At 45.6% G+C, this 19,097-nt stretch overlaps 1 protein-coding gene across 1 annotated transcript; it reads left to right on the top strand.

Moving 5' to 3' along the window:
- The first annotated feature begins 12,661 nt into the window (after positions 1–12,661).
- LOC105036084 (cysteine-rich receptor-like protein kinase 6) lies at positions 12,662–17,994 on the top strand. Its single transcript, XM_010911824.3, has 7 exons — positions 12,662–13,572; positions 15,591–15,716; positions 16,068–16,201; positions 16,423–16,633; positions 16,951–17,188; positions 17,273–17,423; positions 17,494–17,994. The coding sequence occupies exons 1-7, from the start codon at positions 12,732–12,734 to the stop codon at positions 17,842–17,844; spliced, it is 2,052 nt and encodes a 683-aa protein (XP_010910126.1). The 5' UTR covers positions 12,662–12,731; the 3' UTR covers positions 17,845–17,994.
- The last annotated feature ends 1,103 nt before the right edge of the window (positions 17,995–19,097 follow it).

Here is a 19,097-nt window from a genome sequence, read left to right as displayed (position 1 = left end):
AATATCATCAAAATGGAGCTGATGAGGGTATTTTAGAGTTTATATAGCCACCAAATCTCTATGAATAGAATTAACTTTTCTTATATAACCCTCATTTCCAAAAAAAAAAAAAAGAGAAGAATTGTACAATGAAAGACTACCGCCCGATCAGTCTCGTGAATGGGCTAGTAAAGATTATATCAATAGTCCTCTCATTGAGACTTGCAAAGAAGTTAGATTGTCTGATCTCATCCTCCCAATTGGAATTCATAAAAGGAAGAACACTTGCCGACAATTTTGCTGCTACAAAGGAGATTATATCTCAGGCATCAAAATCTAAACGAAAAGGGATTCTCTTTAAATTGGATTTTGAAAAAGCTTTCGACAATGTAGAATGGTCTTTCCTTTTAGATCTCTTGCTTGCAAAAAGATTTGGAACTAGATGGTGCAAGTGGATTTATGATATAGCACTGTGAAGTCCTCAATACTGATTAACGGATCAGTCGATAAACAATTTAGACATCATCGAGGATTGAGACAAGATGACTCATTATCTCTATAACTTTTCATTCTGGTAGCTGATGTCATAGATTGCATATTCAAATCAGCCTCAAGTAATCAACTAATAGAAGGCATTGGAGTAGAAAACTTCACTGATCTATATCTGGATCTATAATTTGCAGATGACATGCTCATCTTCTACAGTGCATAAAGAAGATATATCACAATTCTAAAATTTATTCTCTATTCTTTCGAGTTGTTATCGGGGCTCAAAATCAATTTCGAGAAATCCATAACTTTGGGCATTGGTATCTCACAATCCTTCAGAGATCAGTTAGCATCCATCCTTGGAAGCAAGACCGGAAACTATCCATTCACGTACCTAGGAATGCCATTATGCAGTGAAAAACTCAGAACGACCAATTGGACACCATTAATTGAGAAGATCACAAAGAAGTTAGCAGGATGGAAAGCCAAATTACTCTCATTAGCAGAAAGAGCATTGTTACTTAATGCTGTAATTATACCAATGGTGGTGTTCTGGATGTCTAACTTCATTTTGTCAATAGGAATTATCAACAAGATTGATAGGTTATGTAGAGCATTTGTATGGAGTGGCAAAAACAAGATCAAGGCAGTGTGAAGCCTTCTAAATTGGTGCATAGTTTGTAGTCCTAAGGAAGTTGGGGGAATGGGCAACATTAATCTCAAAATCCTCAATCAGATAATATTTTGTAAGTGGTGGTGAAACTTATTCTCTGGCTGCAAAAGAACCATGGACTATGTTAATAAGATCAGGTTACTACAACAATCAACCAATCTCGCTAAAATCAGCAAAAAATTGGAGCTTATCGAAGTTCTGGAAGAGTATTTAGAAAGTCAAAGAGCAATTCCAAACGATGGTAAAACTTAAAGTGGGAAACAAAGACTATATCTCATTCTAGAATGACTCATGGTTACTAAATCAACCAATCAAGGAGAGATATCCTATTTTATGCAATATGTCGCCATTCAAAGAGATAACCGTTAGTGCAAAAATCCGCCTGCGTCGGAGAAGCTGGAGTCGAAGGAGTCGCGGTCGCCGCCGGGACCTGCAAAAGAAGTCTAAACCGGAGTTGGGGTTGCTCCGACAAGACCCTCCGACGCTCAAGTCAGTTCTCTGCCTCAACAAGAATGGAGTGCTCGAACGAAAATTTTAGCAGAGTTTTGGAATAGAAAGTAGAGCTTAGAGAATAACGTATCTGGGGTCCCCTTTTATAAGCGGAGGGGGCAACAGACTGATAGCGATGTTTGTAACCGTCTGGCAGTGGATTGCTCGGGATCAGGAGGAGTTTGTTGTGAAGAGTAGTAGAGTGGAATCGTGGCCATTACCGGGACATGCCACGTGGAGTCTGTTGTGGGGAGTGGAGCGACATCCGTTGTCGCGACTTGCCAGAGGGTGGAGGAACCGCACGGTATCCGTTGCAAGAAGTGGAGCAGAATCGTGGCCATTATTGTGGTCTGCCAGGGAGTGATGGAGCCGCGCGGAATCTGTCGCAGGAAGTGGAGCAGAGTCATGGCCGTTCCTGCGGCCTGCCAGGGAGTGATGGAGCCGCGCAAAATCCGTTGCAGGAAGTGAAGCAGAGTCGTGACCGTTACTGCGGCCTGCCAGGGGGTCCAGGCCTGTCGGCCGAAGTTCGGTTGGGGTGTCTGGCGGAGAGAGGTGGCTAGCTACCCATCTGAGAGGAGCTCGGATGCTGCAAATCCTGTTGGGTGCCTTGGGCGTTAAGGCGGCAGGCGAGGACCACTTGCCGTAGGAGCTCGGTCAGAGGCTTCCCGCAGGCGTAGCCCGGTTTCGCACAGACTTTGGCAGAGGGCCGACCGGCGGTGGATGTCGGATGGTGCTGGAGAGGTTCGTCCGCCGGAGGGGTCCAGCTACTGGATTCTGTGAGCACGGCATTTACTCGCTTATAGAAGTTCGGTCGGAGTCCGGTCTCCATAGAAGCCCGGATGGGGATCATTTGTTGAGGAGTCTCGGCCAAAGCCTGTCTGCAACAGAAATTCGAAAGGAATTCATCCATAATGAAAGCTCGGGTGAAGGCTTACGGTGGGAATCCGGCACGGACCGCTCGTGGTAGAAATTTGTAGTAGATCGTTTGCAGCGGAAACTCAGAGTGAGTCGCTTGCAGTAGGAGCTCGGAGTTTGACTCCCGTAGGAGTCTGGACGAAGTCTTCCTGCAGTCGAAGTCAGGGATGAAGTCCAGCTCCCGTAGGAGTCCGGACGAAGTCTTCCTGCAGCTGGAGTCGGGGATGAACTCCGGCTCCCGTAGGAGTCCGGATGCAGTCTACCTGCAACTGAAGTCGTGGGCAGAGTTCGGCTCCCGTAGGAGTCCGGACGAGGTCTTCCTGTAATTGAAGTCGGAGATGAAGTCCGGCTCCCGTAGGAGTCCGGACGAAGTCTTCCTACAGTTGAAGTCGGGGATGAAGTCCGGCTTCCATAGGAGTCCGGACGAAGTCTTCCTACAGCCGGAATCGGAGATGAAGTCTGGCTCCCGTAGGAGTCCGGACGCAGTCTGCCTGCAACCGGAGTCGAGGATGAAGTCCGGCTCCCGTAGGAGTTCGGGCGAAGTCTACCTGCAATTGAAGTCGGGGATGAAGTCCGACTCCTGTAGGAGTCCGAACGAAGTCTTCCTGCAGTCGGGGCCGGGGACGGAGTCCGGCTCCCGTAGGAGCCCGGGCGAAGTCTTCTCGCAGTTGAAGTCGGGGACGAAGTCCGGCTCCCGTAGGAGTCCGGACGAAGTCTTCCTGCAGTCGGAGCCGGGGACGGAGTCCGGCTCCCGTAGGAGTCCGGATGAAGTCTTCCCGCAGTTGAAGTCGGGGACGAAGTCCGACTCCCGTAGGAGTCCGGATGAAGTCTACCTGCAATTGAAGTCGGGGATGAAGTCTGGCTCCCGTAGGAGTCCGGGCGAAGTCTACCTGCAATTGAAGTCAGGGATAAAGTCCGGCTCCCGTAGGAGTCCGGACGAAGTCTTCCTGCAGTTGGGGCCGGGGACGGAGTCCGGCTCCCGTAGGAACCCAGGCGAAGTCTTCCTGCAGTTGAAGTCGGCGAAGTCCGGCTCCCGTAGGAGTCCGTCTGTTATGAAAAATCTGGTCGACGCTGGTGGGGGTTTATCCATCGGCAGAACTCGGGAATGCTGTGGAGACTCGACCGCAGGAGAGAAGTCACCGAAGGTTGGACGCCGGTAGAATCCCTGAGTGGTCACTCCTGACACGAACTTCGGCTGGAGGGGGATTTTATACCCAACACCAGTCTTCCTACTTTCGAGTTCGAGTTTCGAACGATGGAAGTACAGAAAAATTTTCACAGCCGAAGTTGTTTCCTTGAATTCTGCACACGACCACCCTCGAAAATCTTGGCATTCAATGCGCGCGTGCTGGAGTCTTTTCAAATCGGGGCGATCTGAAGGGACCTTTCAGAATTCCCACTGGAGCGTTGGCCCAGGTACGGTGCAGTAATGGTTCTGTCAGCTGTCAGCCACTTTTAGCTGCCTGCAGTGACGAGTGGGACACGTGGCGAGCGTGGGTCGGCCTGAGGAGATCTGCGATCATTATAACGCCAGATCCTAGGGTCTATTTAAACCCGCCTTTCCACCTTCAGGAGTCTCATTCCGCCTGAGAGTTCTGTCGGTGTTTGCCTTCTCTCCGAAAGCTCTGATCCTCTTTGACATCCACCTTGGCCCTAAGCATTCTTCGAGTCATCCCTGTCCTCACCCCTTTACATCCTTCGGAGCGATCTAGGTTAGTCCCGAAACTTTCATTTCTCTTCTTGCCATCTAGGTGCCCTTTCTCCTCCATTTTTCTTCTGCCGCATTCCTCTGGTTTGGTCTCCTGCAGACCTTTCGCCTCTTGTCCCGCCTGATTTCTCCTGGATTTTTAGGACCTTTGTTTGAAATATCTTCCAGCACCTCCGCCTCTAGTGGTTCCAGGAGTTCGTCCGCCTCAGCCCCCCAAAACCCCCACACTGTAGACGAACCCACATCTAGGACTGAGCCTCACCTAATTTTTGCGCCAGGTGCCATTCCCTGTTCTCTGACTCCGGATGAACTTTTACTGATAAGGGTTCAGTATGGAGTTCCTCCGGAGTACGATCTGGAGCTTCCTGATCCCGTCGATCGGGCTAGCACCCCCCACCTGGCCGTTTCTACCTGTATCAGGAGGCCTTCCGTGCTGGGCTCCGACTTTCGTTTCCGCCCTTCGTCGTCACCCTTTTCCATTTTTTAGACATTTTCTTAGCTTCAGTTGCGCCAAATTTCTTTAGGTTTCTGATAGGGTTCCTCTCCCTTTGCCATGTAGTCGAAGTTCAGCCATCTCTTTCTTTGTTTAGTATTTTTGCACCTTCAAGCGTCACCCCTCGGCAAAGGACTGGTGGTATTTCTCCCCCCAGTTTGGCAAGAAGGGGTTGCTGAAAGGTGCTCCCTCTTCAATCCATAACTGGAAGGGAAAGTACCTTTTTGTCCACTGCCCGACCTTGAGGTGGGATTGCCCCCTTGGGGCTCCCTGAGGGACTCTGTCCGTTGGGCTCCTAGCCTGGGGGAGGACGACCTTCAGGCCGCCTGGAGGCTTCTTGGTTATTCGGCTCCTTCCCTTCCCAACCTTCTGAAGGAGTAGTTTTTGTTCAACATCGGCTTGAGTCCCCTGGATCCTGCGAGTATCCCATCTTTTCTTTCCTCTTCTTTTCTCCTGCTCTTCTTCTTTTTTTTTTTCTTTTTTCTTTTTTTCTTAGGCAAGGGTTCTCCCCAACTTTTTACGAAGTCGCGGTAGCGTAGAAGGGTCACCGAGAAGGTTTTCTTCTTTCTTGTCGGGTCTCAAATGGCTGGACCTTAATTGGTGTCGAGACGAGGTTCTTCCCCTATTTCTGATGTGATCGGTTTCAGCTCAGGTTAGAATGAGGTTCTCCTTCTGTTCCTAATGGGGCTATGGGGGCACATATGGGTGCTGTATGGCCTCTCCCCCCATCCGGTCTACAAACAACCAGGCCTTCGACCTTGCTCATGTTAGGGCGAGGTTCTCCTCCTGTCCCTAACATGGCTGTGGGGGCGCATATGGGCGCTGTATGGCCTCTCCCTCCATCCGGTCTATAAATAATCAGGCCTTCGACCTTGCTCATGTTAGGGCGAGGTTCTCCTCCTGTCCCTAACATGGCTGTGGGGGCGCATATGGGCGCTGTATGGCCTCTCCCCCCATCCGGTCTACAAATAACCGGGCCTTCGATCTTGCTCACGTTAGGGTGAGGTTCTCCTCCTGTCCCTAACATGACTGTGGGGGCGCATATGGGCGCTGTATGGCCTCTCCCCCCATTCGGTCTATAAATAACCAAGCCTTCGACCTTGCTCATGTTAGGGCGAGGTTCTCCTCCTGTCCCTAACATGGCTGTGGGGACGCATATGGGTGCTGTATAGCCTCTCCCTCCATCCGGTCTACAAATAACTGGGCCTTCAACCTTGCCCACATTGGGGTTTGTTTTTGTTGTCCGATGGGGTCGTCCCCTGTCGTCACAAGTCTATGCCAAAAAGGGAAAGATGTGCAAGTCTGAAAGAAATCTTGATTTAAAGCAGGATCATTCGCAATACATTTACAAGTTTTCAAACCCTAGGGCTGTGGAAGATCTGCTTCCCATCAAGGTCCTCCAGAGATGGAGTTGATGATCCCAATTGGAGGCCGATCTCCGGGCGGCTCTTCCCTCCTTGGTGGCTCAAGCTGCGACAGGGCCCTTGGCCGATCTTCTCTATCCTCAGGCCGGTGCCGAATGAACCTATCGAGTCAACCTCGTCGGATGAGCTCCTTGATCTCGTCTCGGAGCTGGATGCATTCCTCCGTGTCATGGCCGTGGTCATGATGGTAGAGACAGAACTTGTTAGGATTGCGCTTCCTGGGGTGCGTGCGCATCCTCTCTGGCCTTGGAAGCTGCTCTCTGACCTCCATCAGCACCTGGGTTTTCGATGCGTTGAGGGGGGCATAGTTGTGGAATCTTCCTGGGGGAGAGCCCCGTCGAGCCCAGCGCTCCGGGCTTCCCTGCCTGCATGCTCGGGGAGGAGTCTGGACGTGCTTGTGCCCGGGAGGAGTTCGAGAACATGGCCGAGCTTCTCTTGACCCTTTTTTGACTGCGGGCTTGCTCGAGTCTCCCACCTGTCACTCTCTCACGGTCTCCTCATCCTTCATTTTGAAGGCTTCTTCTGCTCAGGCATACCCTTCGGCCAGAGCCAACAGGTCAGCAAAATCTTTGGGGTACTTCTTTTCTGGGGAGAATAAAAGGTCGTTCTTCTGAAGGCCGCCTTTCAGGATGGCCATCGCTACCGATTGGTCCAAGTTCCGGACCTCCAACGCGACGACATTGAAACAGTTGATGTAGGCCCGAATAGACTCCCCCTCCCTCTGCTTGATGTTGATGAGGGACTCCGAACCCTTCCGGGGATGCCGGCTGCTAACAAAATGAGCCACAAACTGGTGGCTCATCTGATCAAAGAAAAAGATGGTATCCGACTTCAGCACCGAGTACCAGTTTCTCACCGCTCCCTTCAAGGTGGATGGGAAGGCTTGGCATAGAATGGCGTCGGATGCGCCATGAAACAGCATCATCGTCCGAAAGGCCTCCAGGTGGTCAACTGGGTCCGAAGTCCCGTCGTAGCTTTCAAATTGAGGGAGCTTGAAGTTTGGCGGGATCGGTTCCTGCATGATCATTTGAGAAAAGGGGGGGTCAGTACAAATATCCTCACCATAAGCGGGGGGAGCGTGGTGGAGTTCTTCGATCCGCCGGTTCATCTCCTGGAGCCTCCGGTCTAGAAAATCCTCTCGACTACGGGTCTCGAGGGTCTTCTGGCAGAATGGGGGTAGAGATCTTCCAGAGATGGAATCATGATCTGACTGAGGGCTCTCCACCCTCGGATTCGTCTTTCCGGGAAAGACAGGGCGGCTGGCCCAAGTGGCCCATCCTACCACCGGATTTTGAAGTTCTGGTGATGCTCTCTCCAGTCGCACTGATGCCTGCGGCTACTGCTGCTGTTGTATGGCCTGCACAGCTTCAGTGAGGCCTCTGACTTGCTTCATCAGTAGGTCAAATTGCTCCGCACCAACCGTCATTGCCGGAGGAGGGGGAGGAGGCTGGAAAACTGGAGGTGAGGTCGGAGCCTGAGATTTGGCCGTGGAGGCCGTGGATCGCCGCGTGGATGCTTTGCGGGGAGGCATCGGACGAAGACCTAGTGGGGGAAGGAGGAGAGGACGTCGAAAAAGATGACCGGAGGCGGTCCGTTGAGCGCTCCTTTAAGAACAATGGTATTGCGAAGACACGCCCCTTCCTCTAGCGCCAATCCTGTTGGTGCAAAAATCCACCTGCGTCGGAGAAGCTGGAGTCGAGGGAGTCGCGGTCGCCACCGGGACCTGCAAAAGAAGTCTAAACCGGAGTTGGGGTTGCTCCGGCAAGACCCTCCGACGCTCAAGTCAGTTCTCTGCCTCAACAAGAATGGAGTGCTCGAATAAAAATTTTAGCAGAGTTTTGGGATAGAAAGTAGAGCTTAGAGAATAACGTATCTGGGGTCCCCCTTTTATAGGCGGAGGGGGCAACAGACTGATAGCGATGTTTGTAACCGTCTGGCAGTGGACTGCTCGGGGTCAGGAGGAGTTTGTTGTGAAGAGTAGTGGAGTGGAATCGTGGCCATCACCGGGACATGCCACGTGGAGTCTGTTGCGGGGAGTGAAGTGACATCCGTTGTCGCGACTTGCCAAAAGGTGGAGGAACCGCGCGGTATCCATCGCAGGAAGTGGAGCAGAATCGTGGCCATTATTGTGGTCTGCCAGGGAGTGATGGAGCCGCACGAAATCCGTCGCAGGAAGTGGAGCAGAGTCGTGGCCGTTCCTGCGGCCTGCCAGGGGGTCCAGGCCTGTCGGCCGAAGTTCGGTTGGGGTGTCTGGCAGAGAGAGGTGGCTAGCTACCCATCTGAGAGGAGCTCGGATGCTGCAAATCCTGTTGGGTGCCTTGGGCATTAAGGCGGCAGGCGATGACCACTTGCCGTAGGAGCTCGGTCAGAGGCTTCCCGCAGGCGTAGCCCGGTTTCGCGCAGACTTTGGCAGAGGGCCGACCGACGGTGGATGTTGGATGGTGCTGGAGAGGTTCGTCCGTCGGAGGGGTCCAGCTACTGGATTCCATGAGCACGGCATTTGCCCGCTTATAGAAGTTCGATCGGAGTCCGGTCTCCGTAGAAGCCCGGATGGGGATCATTTGTCGAGGAGTCTCGGCCAAGGCCTGTCTGCAACAGAAATCCGAAAGGAATTCGTCCATAATGGAAGCTCGGGTGAAGGCTTACGGTGGGAATCCGGCACGGACCGCTCGTGGTAGAAATTTGAAGTAGATCGTTTGAAACGAAAACTCAGAGTGAGTCGCTTGCAGTAGGAGCTCGGAGTCCGGCTCCCGTAGGAGTCCGGACGAAGTCTTCATGCAGTCGAAGTCAGGGATGAAGTCCGGCTCCCGTAGGAGTCCGAACGAAGTCTTCCTGCAGCCGGAGTCGGGGATGAAGTCCGGCTCCCGTAGGAGTCCGGATGCAGTCTACCTGCAACTGAAGTCGTGGGCGGAGTCCGGCTCCCGTAGGAGTTCGGACGAAGTCTTCCTGCAGTTGAAGTCGGGAACGAAGTCCGGCTCTCGTAGGAGTCCGGACGAAGTCTTCCTGCAGCCGGAGTCGGGGACGAAGTCTGGCTCCCGTAGGAGTCCGGACGCAGTCTGCCTGCAACCGGAGTCGGGGACGAAGTCCGGCTCCCGTAGGAGTCCGGGCGAAGTCTACCTGCAATTGAAGTCGGGGATGAAGTCCGGCTCTCGTAGGAGTTCGGACGAAGTCTTCCTTCAGTTGGGGCCGGGGACGGAGTCTGACTCCCGTAGAGCCCGGGCGAAGTCTTCCCACAGTTGAAGTCGGGGACAAAGTCTGGTTCCCATAGGAGTCCGGACGAAGTCTTCCTGCAGTCGGGGCCGGAGACGGAGTTCGGCTCCCGTAGGAGTCCAGACGAAGTCTTCCCGCAGTTGAAGTCGGGGATGAAGTCCGGCTCCCGTAGGAGTCCGGACGAAGTCCACCTGCAATTGAAGTCGGGGACGAAGTCTGGCTCCCGTAGGAGTCCGGGCGAAGTCTATCTGCAATTGAAGTCGGGGATGAAGTCCGGCTCCCGTAGGAGTCCGACGAAGTCTTCCTGTAGTCGGGGCCGGGGATGGAGTCCGGCTCCCGTAGGAACCCAGGCGAAGCCTTTCCGCAGTTGAAGTCGGCGAAGTCAGGCTTCCGTAGGAGTCCGTTTGTCGTGAAGAATCTGGTCGACGCTGGTGGGGGTTTATCCATCGGCAAAACTCGGGAATGCTGCGGAGACTTGGCCGCAGGAGAGAAGTCACCGAAGGTCGGATGCTGGTAGAATCCCTAAGTGGTCACTCCTGATATGAACTTCGGCGGGGGAGAATTTTATACCCAACAATAACAATAGCAGACGCTTTAGAAATCCTCCACACCAATGGAAACTTGACAACCATATCCCCACTGTATGACCACCAAAATGAACCAACTCTGAGCTATGGGGTGAAAGAGGTGAGTTTCTTAAATGAACCCGATAGTGTAGAATGGAAATGGATTTCAATAAAAAAATTCTCCACAAAATATTGTTACAAATTTCTGTTAGATGGTGGGGTGAGACCACTTTTCAGCAAAGTAATCTGAAAAATAAAAATCCCACAAAAGGTCAAGTACTTCCTCTATCTTAGTGTTCAAGACAGAATTCTCACAAAAACCAATTTAGCCAAAAGAGGATGGCAAGGAACAACGAATGGCCTCTTATGTGATTTAAGCCCAGAGACAGCTGATCACTTTTTCCTTCAATATCCGTTCTCAAGAAGAGCCTGGATGATACTTTAAAATTACCTTCACTTCAGCGACGTACCCCGAACTCAAGAGATGTTATGGAACAGCAGGAAAGCTGAGAATGCTCCTACCAAATGGCTGAATATAATACTAGCAACGGGACTATGGTGTCTGTGGAAAGAAAGAAACAAGAGGTATTTTAACTTCCATGCATACCTCCCTCAATTTGTAGCTCAGAAAATAGCAGGACCCCTCAATTTTTGGATAGAGCAAATAAGGGACGAAAACTTTGACCAAATCCAGCAAATCAGAATCGCTTTAAAAACCCTTCAAGATAAAACAATTACACAATCCTGAAGCAAAACATGAGATTCACTAGTTTACTGTCTGGATGTCTTGCTACACTGGTCGGGTTTCAAAGTATCTTGGTATCAACATAGTCACCACTTCAAACTTGTAAACCTGTAAGCCAACACCTCTAACCACTAAACCACAAATCTGTGTTTATCCTTATACCTACCAAAGTATGGGTCAGGACTGAATTTTTGTAACCTATAGGTGACAAAATACTCAGACTTTCATATGCATTAATATAATATAATACTATACGGGTTAGGTTTTCCCTAACTCTTCTTATCAAAAAAAAAAAAAAAAACTCTGTTTGGAAAGTTGCTGGTAATACTGTAAGCTGAAGGGGAAAAAATAAACTATTTAACCAGATGAAATAATAAGAGACATAGTCACAGAGGGTTAAACCATTTCTTGGTATCATTATAAAATTATACTTTTGAACTTAACTTATTTAACACTATATGTAATAGTAATTTTGTATTTACCAATAATCACTCCAAATTTTACAATAATTAGTCTATGATATTAAAATCTCAAAAATTAAAATTAGAACTGCAAACGGAAGAAAAAAAGATCCTGTAAGGCACTAAAGTTAGGTCATTATATTTATTCTCAACAAACTATTTAGTAATTGATACAATAAGATACAAAGAAAATAATCTTTGTAAGACTATTATCTGTCATCATAAAACATAATAGATGACAACAACAGGAAGGTATTATAGCTTATCTTACTGCTCATTAAGTAAAAGATTATTGTAATGTCTAATAATAAATTAATTTAATTTAAAATATTATTAATTTAGATACAAGCAAAATGTCAAATGATTATGATAATGTAAAGATCGTACTTAAATTTTATGAAGTATAGGTTTAATACTGATTTTATCTAAAACGAACATGCGGTATTTCTTTTTCTAACAAAAGTAATTAAGAAAAATAAAATAAATAACAAATTATTATAAAATACCTCTTGCTTGATATTCTATATGAACCAAGAAAAACATTCAGGTGTATTCCTAAAATAAAAATTTGCTACATTAAAAAAAATAGAATATTACAAAATAAAATGGAAAGGGAAGGAAAAGGGTCTCTCGAACCCCTCCAATTTCCCAAAAAAGAATCCCAAAAATCCAAGTTGGATCTTCTCCCTCTGGCACCAGTTGCCTATCCTAATTGGTCTCTATTGGACGTCAATGTCCGCTCCCAGCAACGCTTTGGATTTGGACCTCCTCTTTCTTTGCCCCGTTAGCACGAGTCTTTGAAGATGGGAAGAAATTGAGGGAGGCTGATGCATATCGAATGGACTTTCAGCGCACCGAAGTTTGCCGGGAGACAAGTATCACAGATGGGAGAAGGTGGAGGGAAATGCGGGTTGACAATGTAAAGACAGAGAAGTTTTGATTATTGGTGCAATAAAATAGGACGTATATACCCATTCTAGCTGTCATGTAAAATATAAACCACTCCCTCCACGCTTCCTCTCCCATATCCCTCACATTAGAAACATGCAACAAAACTTAAACATCTAGTGACTCATGCTTCTAGATACCATGTATATGATTTTTTTTTCTAAAAAAATTTAGAATATAATTATTTAAATTAAATATTGAAAAATATCATTTAAAAAATTAAATATCTAATTACTGAGGAAAGTGCCCTAATTTACGTCATTTAACTGTACGCTCTAATTTGCATTTCTCGGGTTCGGATTATATCTTTCGCGCTAAAAATTGATAAACCTACTTTCGTGACCTGAACCGTTGGATCACACGGCTTCGAGACTGTGCAAAACTCAATCCAACGGTTGACGCCGCAAAAAATACCAATCACTCTTTCGCGCGAAACATACAACCAGAACGCGACAACATAAGTGCTCTATTTCGCTTTGACCGACCAACCACTGCTTGAGTTCCACCTGTCCTTCCAACGTGTCGTTTTAGACTTCATGGTTACCTCGGTTGGCATCCTGTCTCCGTTGTCCGATCATACCATCATCTCCTTCTCGGGGAGTTCCCACCAGGGCCATAGCATCCATTCGCTATGTTCCCTTCTCTCCCCTCCTCTCGCCCCCTCTTCCCGCTATGCCTCCTGCTCTTCTTCTTCCTCCTCAACCACTCCCCTCCAGCCGCCGCCGACCTCCTCGCCCAAAAATGCGGCAACACCGGCAACTACACCACCAACAGCACATACGCTTCCAACCTCAACATCCTCCTCACCTCCCTCGACTCCAACACTTCCCTCTCCGGTGGCTTCTCCAACTTCACCGTTGGCCAGATCCCCAACCAAATCTACGGCCTCGCTCTCTGCCGCGGCGACACCAACGCCTCCACCTGCCGCTCCTGCCTCGACATCGCCACCCAGAACGCCCCCAATCTCTGCCCTTACGCCAAAAGCGCCATCTTCTGGTACGATGACTGCCTCCTCCACTACTCCAATCAGCGCTTCTTCTCAACCATCGACACCTCGGACGAGATCTGGATGTATAACACGAACAACATAACCGACCCCAGCCAGTTCGACAATCTCGTCGGCGTGCTCATGAACAGGATAGTCGACTGGGCTGCCTCCAACTCGACCAAGATGTTTGCGACCGGGGAGATGTTGAACTCCACCAACTCTCCTCTTCCGACGATATATGGTCTGGCGCAGTGCACTCGGGACCTGTCGAGGAGCCAGTGTCAGCAGTGCCTCACCGGCATGCTTGACCCGCTACCCGCCGCGTTTAAGGGGAAGCAGGGAGCGAGGGTGCTTGGAGGGAGCTGCAATTATAGGTACGAGATATACTCCTTCTATGAAGGGACACCGACGCTAAGGCTTCAGTCGTCGCTAGAGGCAGCACCGGCACCGGCGCCTCCACTTATTACTCCGCCCGGAACAGAACGTAAGGGGGATAAGATTGTTATTTCTAGCACTTGTGAAAGTAATAATAGCCTAGAGTTCAGTTTATGAACTACCTCTCCATTCTTGGTTTCAGAACTATGACTTTATCCCCAAATAGATCAGCCTTTCCGGATCTACTATTTAATATTTCTTGTTTTCTTATCTATTTATTGTCCTATCAATTTGAGTCCTAAATATGCATCTTTCTACATAAATTTAATTGATATAATTAACTTTGCCCTTGCCTGTTTTCTATTGTTTGCAATGCTATAAATTCGGAATTCTGTTTGTCAGTAAAATAAAATTTGGACATATTTTGTTATTTATTGAGATGTTTAGATCCAGCATGTGTTACGGCTGAACTTTTGGCTTTTCTTCGCCCCTTCAAATGTGTGATTCATAAGCTTATTTGTTGTCTAATAAAGAACGGAGTTTGATTATTGGTAATGAAATTTCTGAGATCGATTTTGGTCTCCTTCAATTCCTTGGCAGTTTTCTGAATCTTTAGTCACATAATTATTCTGAAAATATTACCCGTATACCTTTTAAAATTTTTACTGGGATTCAATCTTCTGAAATGTTTCAGTGGGTTGTCGCATGCCTGTCTGATGCCCCACGAAAGGAGACCTTTCCGTCTAGTATATAGACAACTAGCCCACCTGAAAACGATGCGACTGCCTTCTTTCTCAACAGTCCGGTCAGTCTGTCATCAATCTAGCAATAAAAAATTACTCATGGTAAAATAAAACCAAGTCTAGATGAGATGAGGGCCATGATCTTCTCAGCAGTACCCTTTTGAGGCATTTAGCTCAAAAATCCTTTGGTAAACTAATATTAGCTGAGCCCAGATATAAACCATAAATATCAGACAATCAGACGATTGAAGTCTTCGGAGTCTTCCGCAACCTCACAAGTGTCTTTTTTTCCTTTGGTCCCAGACTCCCACATAGTTTAATAACATGATAAAATACCAAGAAATGGCACCATCCACTGGACTAAAATATTAGCATGTTGTCAGAACAGGGATTTCTTTTCCCACTGCTTTTCCTATCTTGATTCATGTTCTTGCGACCACACCGCAGAAAGGGAAGGCATTAAATTGTGTACAGAATGATCTGGGAGACAAGGAAAAGGGGCTACTTTTAATGTGTCCACAACCAACAAGCTATCTCAGTCTCCTCCCCGAACTGAAGGGAGCAACACAGAGTCTGAATCTAGAGAGCAACCACTTAATTCCTCATGGTTTTAGAAATTACTTTACCCTGTACGTGTATTAAGAACCTTAGGTGTATGTGTATTAAACCTTAGGGAATTCTCCTTTGTTATTAAGGAATAATCTAGAAATACATAAATTCTTGGTTGATCATGAATAAAATTTGAAGTCGTGTGACTTAAACTAACAGTAAAGATTAGCTTTTCCTTGTTGACCTGCAATATTAGAGGTAACAATTTTATATAAGCAACACAGCTGGGCATTAATGATAAATGCTGTAATATACAAGTGTTATTTCCACAAACCGGCCAAAGTAGCTATCTTTTCTTTAACGTATGGAAGGTAATGCCAATCAGCACTAGTTTATTCTGGTTTGATCAAACATAGAGTACACCAAATTAATGCTCCCATAGTTTTATCAAAAAAAAAAAAAAAAAAGAAAACACTCCCATAGGATCACTTTCTGATTACTAACCATGGGGCAAGAAAAAAAAAACTTGGGTTCTTCTTAAATGGCAATGCTTCTTTAAACTGTATTTCTGCTTCACACCTGATTTACTTACCAGAGGCACTCCAGTCAGCAAGTTTGCAAAATTACAACCATATGGTTTATAGAATAATTATTAATAAAATATTTCCCACAATCTATTGGCCTCAATTTCCATAGGTGCCACAAACATTTATAAGACACAACAGAGATGCACTAATATGCTGTATGTCTTAATCCACAGCTCCATGTTTCAATACCATCAATGTATCATGTTTGATATAGAAATGCAGATAAAATTGGTCATTTATCGATGCAGGAAAGAAGACAAATGTCACAGGTCTGGTCCTAGCGATTGCTATACCTCTAGTAGCTGCAATCTTTCTGATCTCCATAATTTGCATTTGCTTCTGGAGGAGGAGGAAGCCAGTTCTAAGATTGCCCTGTAAGTAACCCGTGAATTAAATGATTTGTTTACACAAAATATCCAGCTCGTTTCTTTAAGTTTTTGTTGGAGAGAGTTCCAGTAAAATCTACTGAGATTGGAAAGGATTAAATATTAGGTGAAGTTACTGCAGGAGTTAGACCAGACAAGTTCACTGTAAATAATAAGTCATGTGTTGCTTGATTATTGACTTCAATGGCCATCAATGAGCCAGTAAAGCTAGAGCAGACATGGTTTCATTGAGCAAAACTATTTATTTGTAGTCCAATTATCTCATCTTGTTATCCTTATTCCATACATAAGATTTGCCAAGAAAATGTTTGATAGTTTCAAAATTCTGTGCTCTTTCAGTGGATGGGACTCGCTCGGAGGAGATTGCAAGTGTTGAGTCCCTGTTACTTGATATATCTACACTACGAGCTGCGACAGCTAACTTCTCGGAAGTGAACAAACTTGGAGAAGGTGGCTTTGGGGCAGTTTACAAGGTATGTTGAAAGCCTGTTGTGTAAAACTTCTTTAAATCTAATGTTAATAGAATTGTCCCCCAAAATAAAGATTTTTCACTTGTAACTTTAATTTTCTTTATCCTGATCAGTTCTATTTATATTATTATTATTATTATTATTATTATTATTATTATTATTATTATTATTATTATTATTTTCTGGTTCTAGTTATTTCCTGTTAATCTTATAATTCTGTATAGGGACTGCTACCTGATGGACAAGAAATAGCAGTGAAGAGGTTATCAACTAGTTCATCACAAGGATTTGGAGAGCTGAGAAATGAGCTAGTCTTAGTTGCTAAGCTCCAGCATAGGAATCTTGTAAGGCTTCTGGGCGTTTGCATGGAAGAACAAGAGAAGTTGCTTGTTTACGAATATCTGCCAAACAGAAGCCTGGATACGATTCTCTTCGGTATAAATTCATTTTCCACAAAAATCTGAATGACCCTCTTTGGAACCTGTACAGTGACCCTAATATGGTAGATCTATAATTAATATTAGTACTGAATCTATAAATTTGATGTTTGTTTATATATATGCTCTCCTCTTCCAACTAAATCTAGAATTTGCATTTCTAGCTTAAACCTTCTCGTTAGTTTAGAAGAAACAAATGTCCAATTGTCTTTCAAAAATGGACTTATTCTATCATGTGTGACCTTAATTGACCATCAATTTTTTTTTTTTTTTTTTTGAATGTAATTAATTGACATTTTAGTTTATATGATATAGATCCTATACAGCGTGAACAACTAGACTGGGGGAAAAGGTACAAGATCATTGGTGGGATTGCTCGAGGCCTACTATACCTACATGAAGAATCTCAGTTAAAAATTATACATCGGGATTTAAAAGCCAGCAATGTCTTGCTAGATGCAGAATTGAACCCAAAGATTTCAGACTTCGGTTTGGCTAGGCTTTTTGGTGGAGACCAAACTCAGGGCACCACGAGCCGAGTTGTTGGAACATTGTAAGTAGAAATTTTGAATAATCTATGCATTCTAATCATGGTTCATTATAAGGAATTTTAAATAATCTACTCATTTTGTTACAGTGGATACATGGCACCAGAGTATGCCATGCGTGGGCACTATTCTATCAAGTCAGACTTATACAGTTTTGGCGTTCTCGTTTTAGAGATCGTGTCTGGGAGAAAGAACAGTGGTTACTCGGATTCTGAATTTGCTCAAGACCTCCTGAGCTATGTGAGTTTTCAAATGTATGGATACAAATGTGGTTCTATCCTAAATGACGGAACAAATTCATTTCATGCAGATCTGGGAGCGGTGGACGGAAGGAACAATTTTGGAGATATTGGACCCATCTTTAGGCAACCATTGCCCAAGAAGTGAAGCGTTAAGATGCATTCACATTGGATTATTATGTGTCCAGGAAAATCCATCTGATAGACCCAACATGTCACAAGTTGTTGTGATGCTCAGCAGTAACTCTGTGTCTCTCCAAGCTCCTTCCAGACCGGCGTTTTGCATTGGAAAGAGCAGCATGGACTCAGATGTTTATTCAAATGAATTCAATATGTCTAGAGGTGCAAATGACCGTTCTTCGAGCAAGTCAATACCAATGTCACCAAATGAGGTGTCGATTACAGAACTTGAACCAAGATAGACATAAGAAGATAAGAAGAATAAGGTTGATGAATATCTAACAACTAGTCCTTCAAAAAAGCTATAGACTTTATATCATGGATGTAACACCTGTATTTTTGCTTAGACCCCCAGAAATATCGGAAAACCGGTGGCTTGATTGCTTTTGCCATGTTTTCTTACGAAAGGACTATTGTCCGATCATCGTTCAGCAATCCAGGGCCTTGGAATGAGTGGATTGGGGCAGACCCTAACTTTTGGTTCTTTTTTTTATGCAAGGTGGCTATCCTAGGACTTGGACCAGTATCATTGTGTACATCAATCCAATGCTCTAACCATTGGTGCTGGGGTTAAATTTTTCACGCAAGAGAAGGTTTGATCTTCTTTCAAGATGTCAACCATCCGATTACCTATTTGGCTTTGAGAGTTGTGGGAAGGAGATAACAAAGACAGCAAGAGTGAACCTGATGTGATGGTTTCATCATCTTTATTATTATTATTATTTTTTTGGCATCCAATCACAATGGGCGAACACAGATGGAGAGATGATCAAGAAGCTCTCCACCCTCACTGGTTTTTCTCCATATATTAAAGCAGATGAACATGTGTTCGAGTAAAAATGCACATATATTAAAGCACGAGTATGTTGGTGGCACATGCAGGTTGTGCTGATGAGATTGTGCAGGTATGCATAAATCACACTGTTTAAGGTATGCATAAATCACACTGTTTAAGGATTGTGGTTATGAACAAGATGTGACTGATCCCATTTGCAGTATTGTTATAGATGGCTACTGGGGTGCAGCCAGATGTAGATACATCATTGCAAGCATGTGTAGAAGTGATCATGCCGGTTCATGGGTGCAATCGTTGGAGAGAACCTAAAAAAAAAAAAAAATTCAATTTTTTTTTAAAATTTTTCTTCAAACACTTTAATCTTATTTTTTAATTTTATTATTTAAATATTTTAATTTCTTAATTATCATGATTTTAATTTCTGACCGTTGGGCTTCTAATTACAGGCTTTAATGGACCAGTAAAAGCTTAATCATCTTGTTTTATCTTCTGACCATGGGCTTCTTATTAAAGGTCTTGATGAGTTAATAAAAGCTCCAATGATCATAAACGATTATATTGATGAGCTATAAAAAGATTTTTTTGAAATCTAATCCAGTAAGCTATCTAAGAGCCCTTCTTTTTTCTCCTTTTTAAGTTTTTTTGAATATATTTTTTATAATAATATTTTTTTTTTCTGGATACTGAAAGAATTTTTAT

This window comes from Elaeis guineensis, chromosome 6 (assembly GCF_000442705.2).
Source record: "Elaeis guineensis isolate ETL-2024a chromosome 6, EG11, whole genome shotgun sequence".
In the NCBI taxonomy this organism is placed as follows: Eukaryota; Viridiplantae; Streptophyta; class Magnoliopsida; order Arecales; family Arecaceae; genus Elaeis; species Elaeis guineensis.
This window is presented reverse-complemented; position numbering and strand designations above follow the sequence as displayed.

Coding starts and splice junctions, on each gene's coding strand:
- LOC105036084 (XM_010911824.3), top strand. CDS start 12,732: ATGTTCCCTTCTCTCCCCTCCTCTCGCCCCCTCTTCCCGCTATGCCTC. Junction 13,573..15,590: donor TACTCCGCCCGGAACAGAAC/GTAAGGGGGATA, acceptor TTATCGATGCAG/GAAAGAAGACAAATGTCACA. Junction 17,189..17,272: donor AGCCGAGTTGTTGGAACATT/GTAAGTAGAAAT, acceptor ATTTTGTTACAG/TGGATACATGGCACCAGAGT.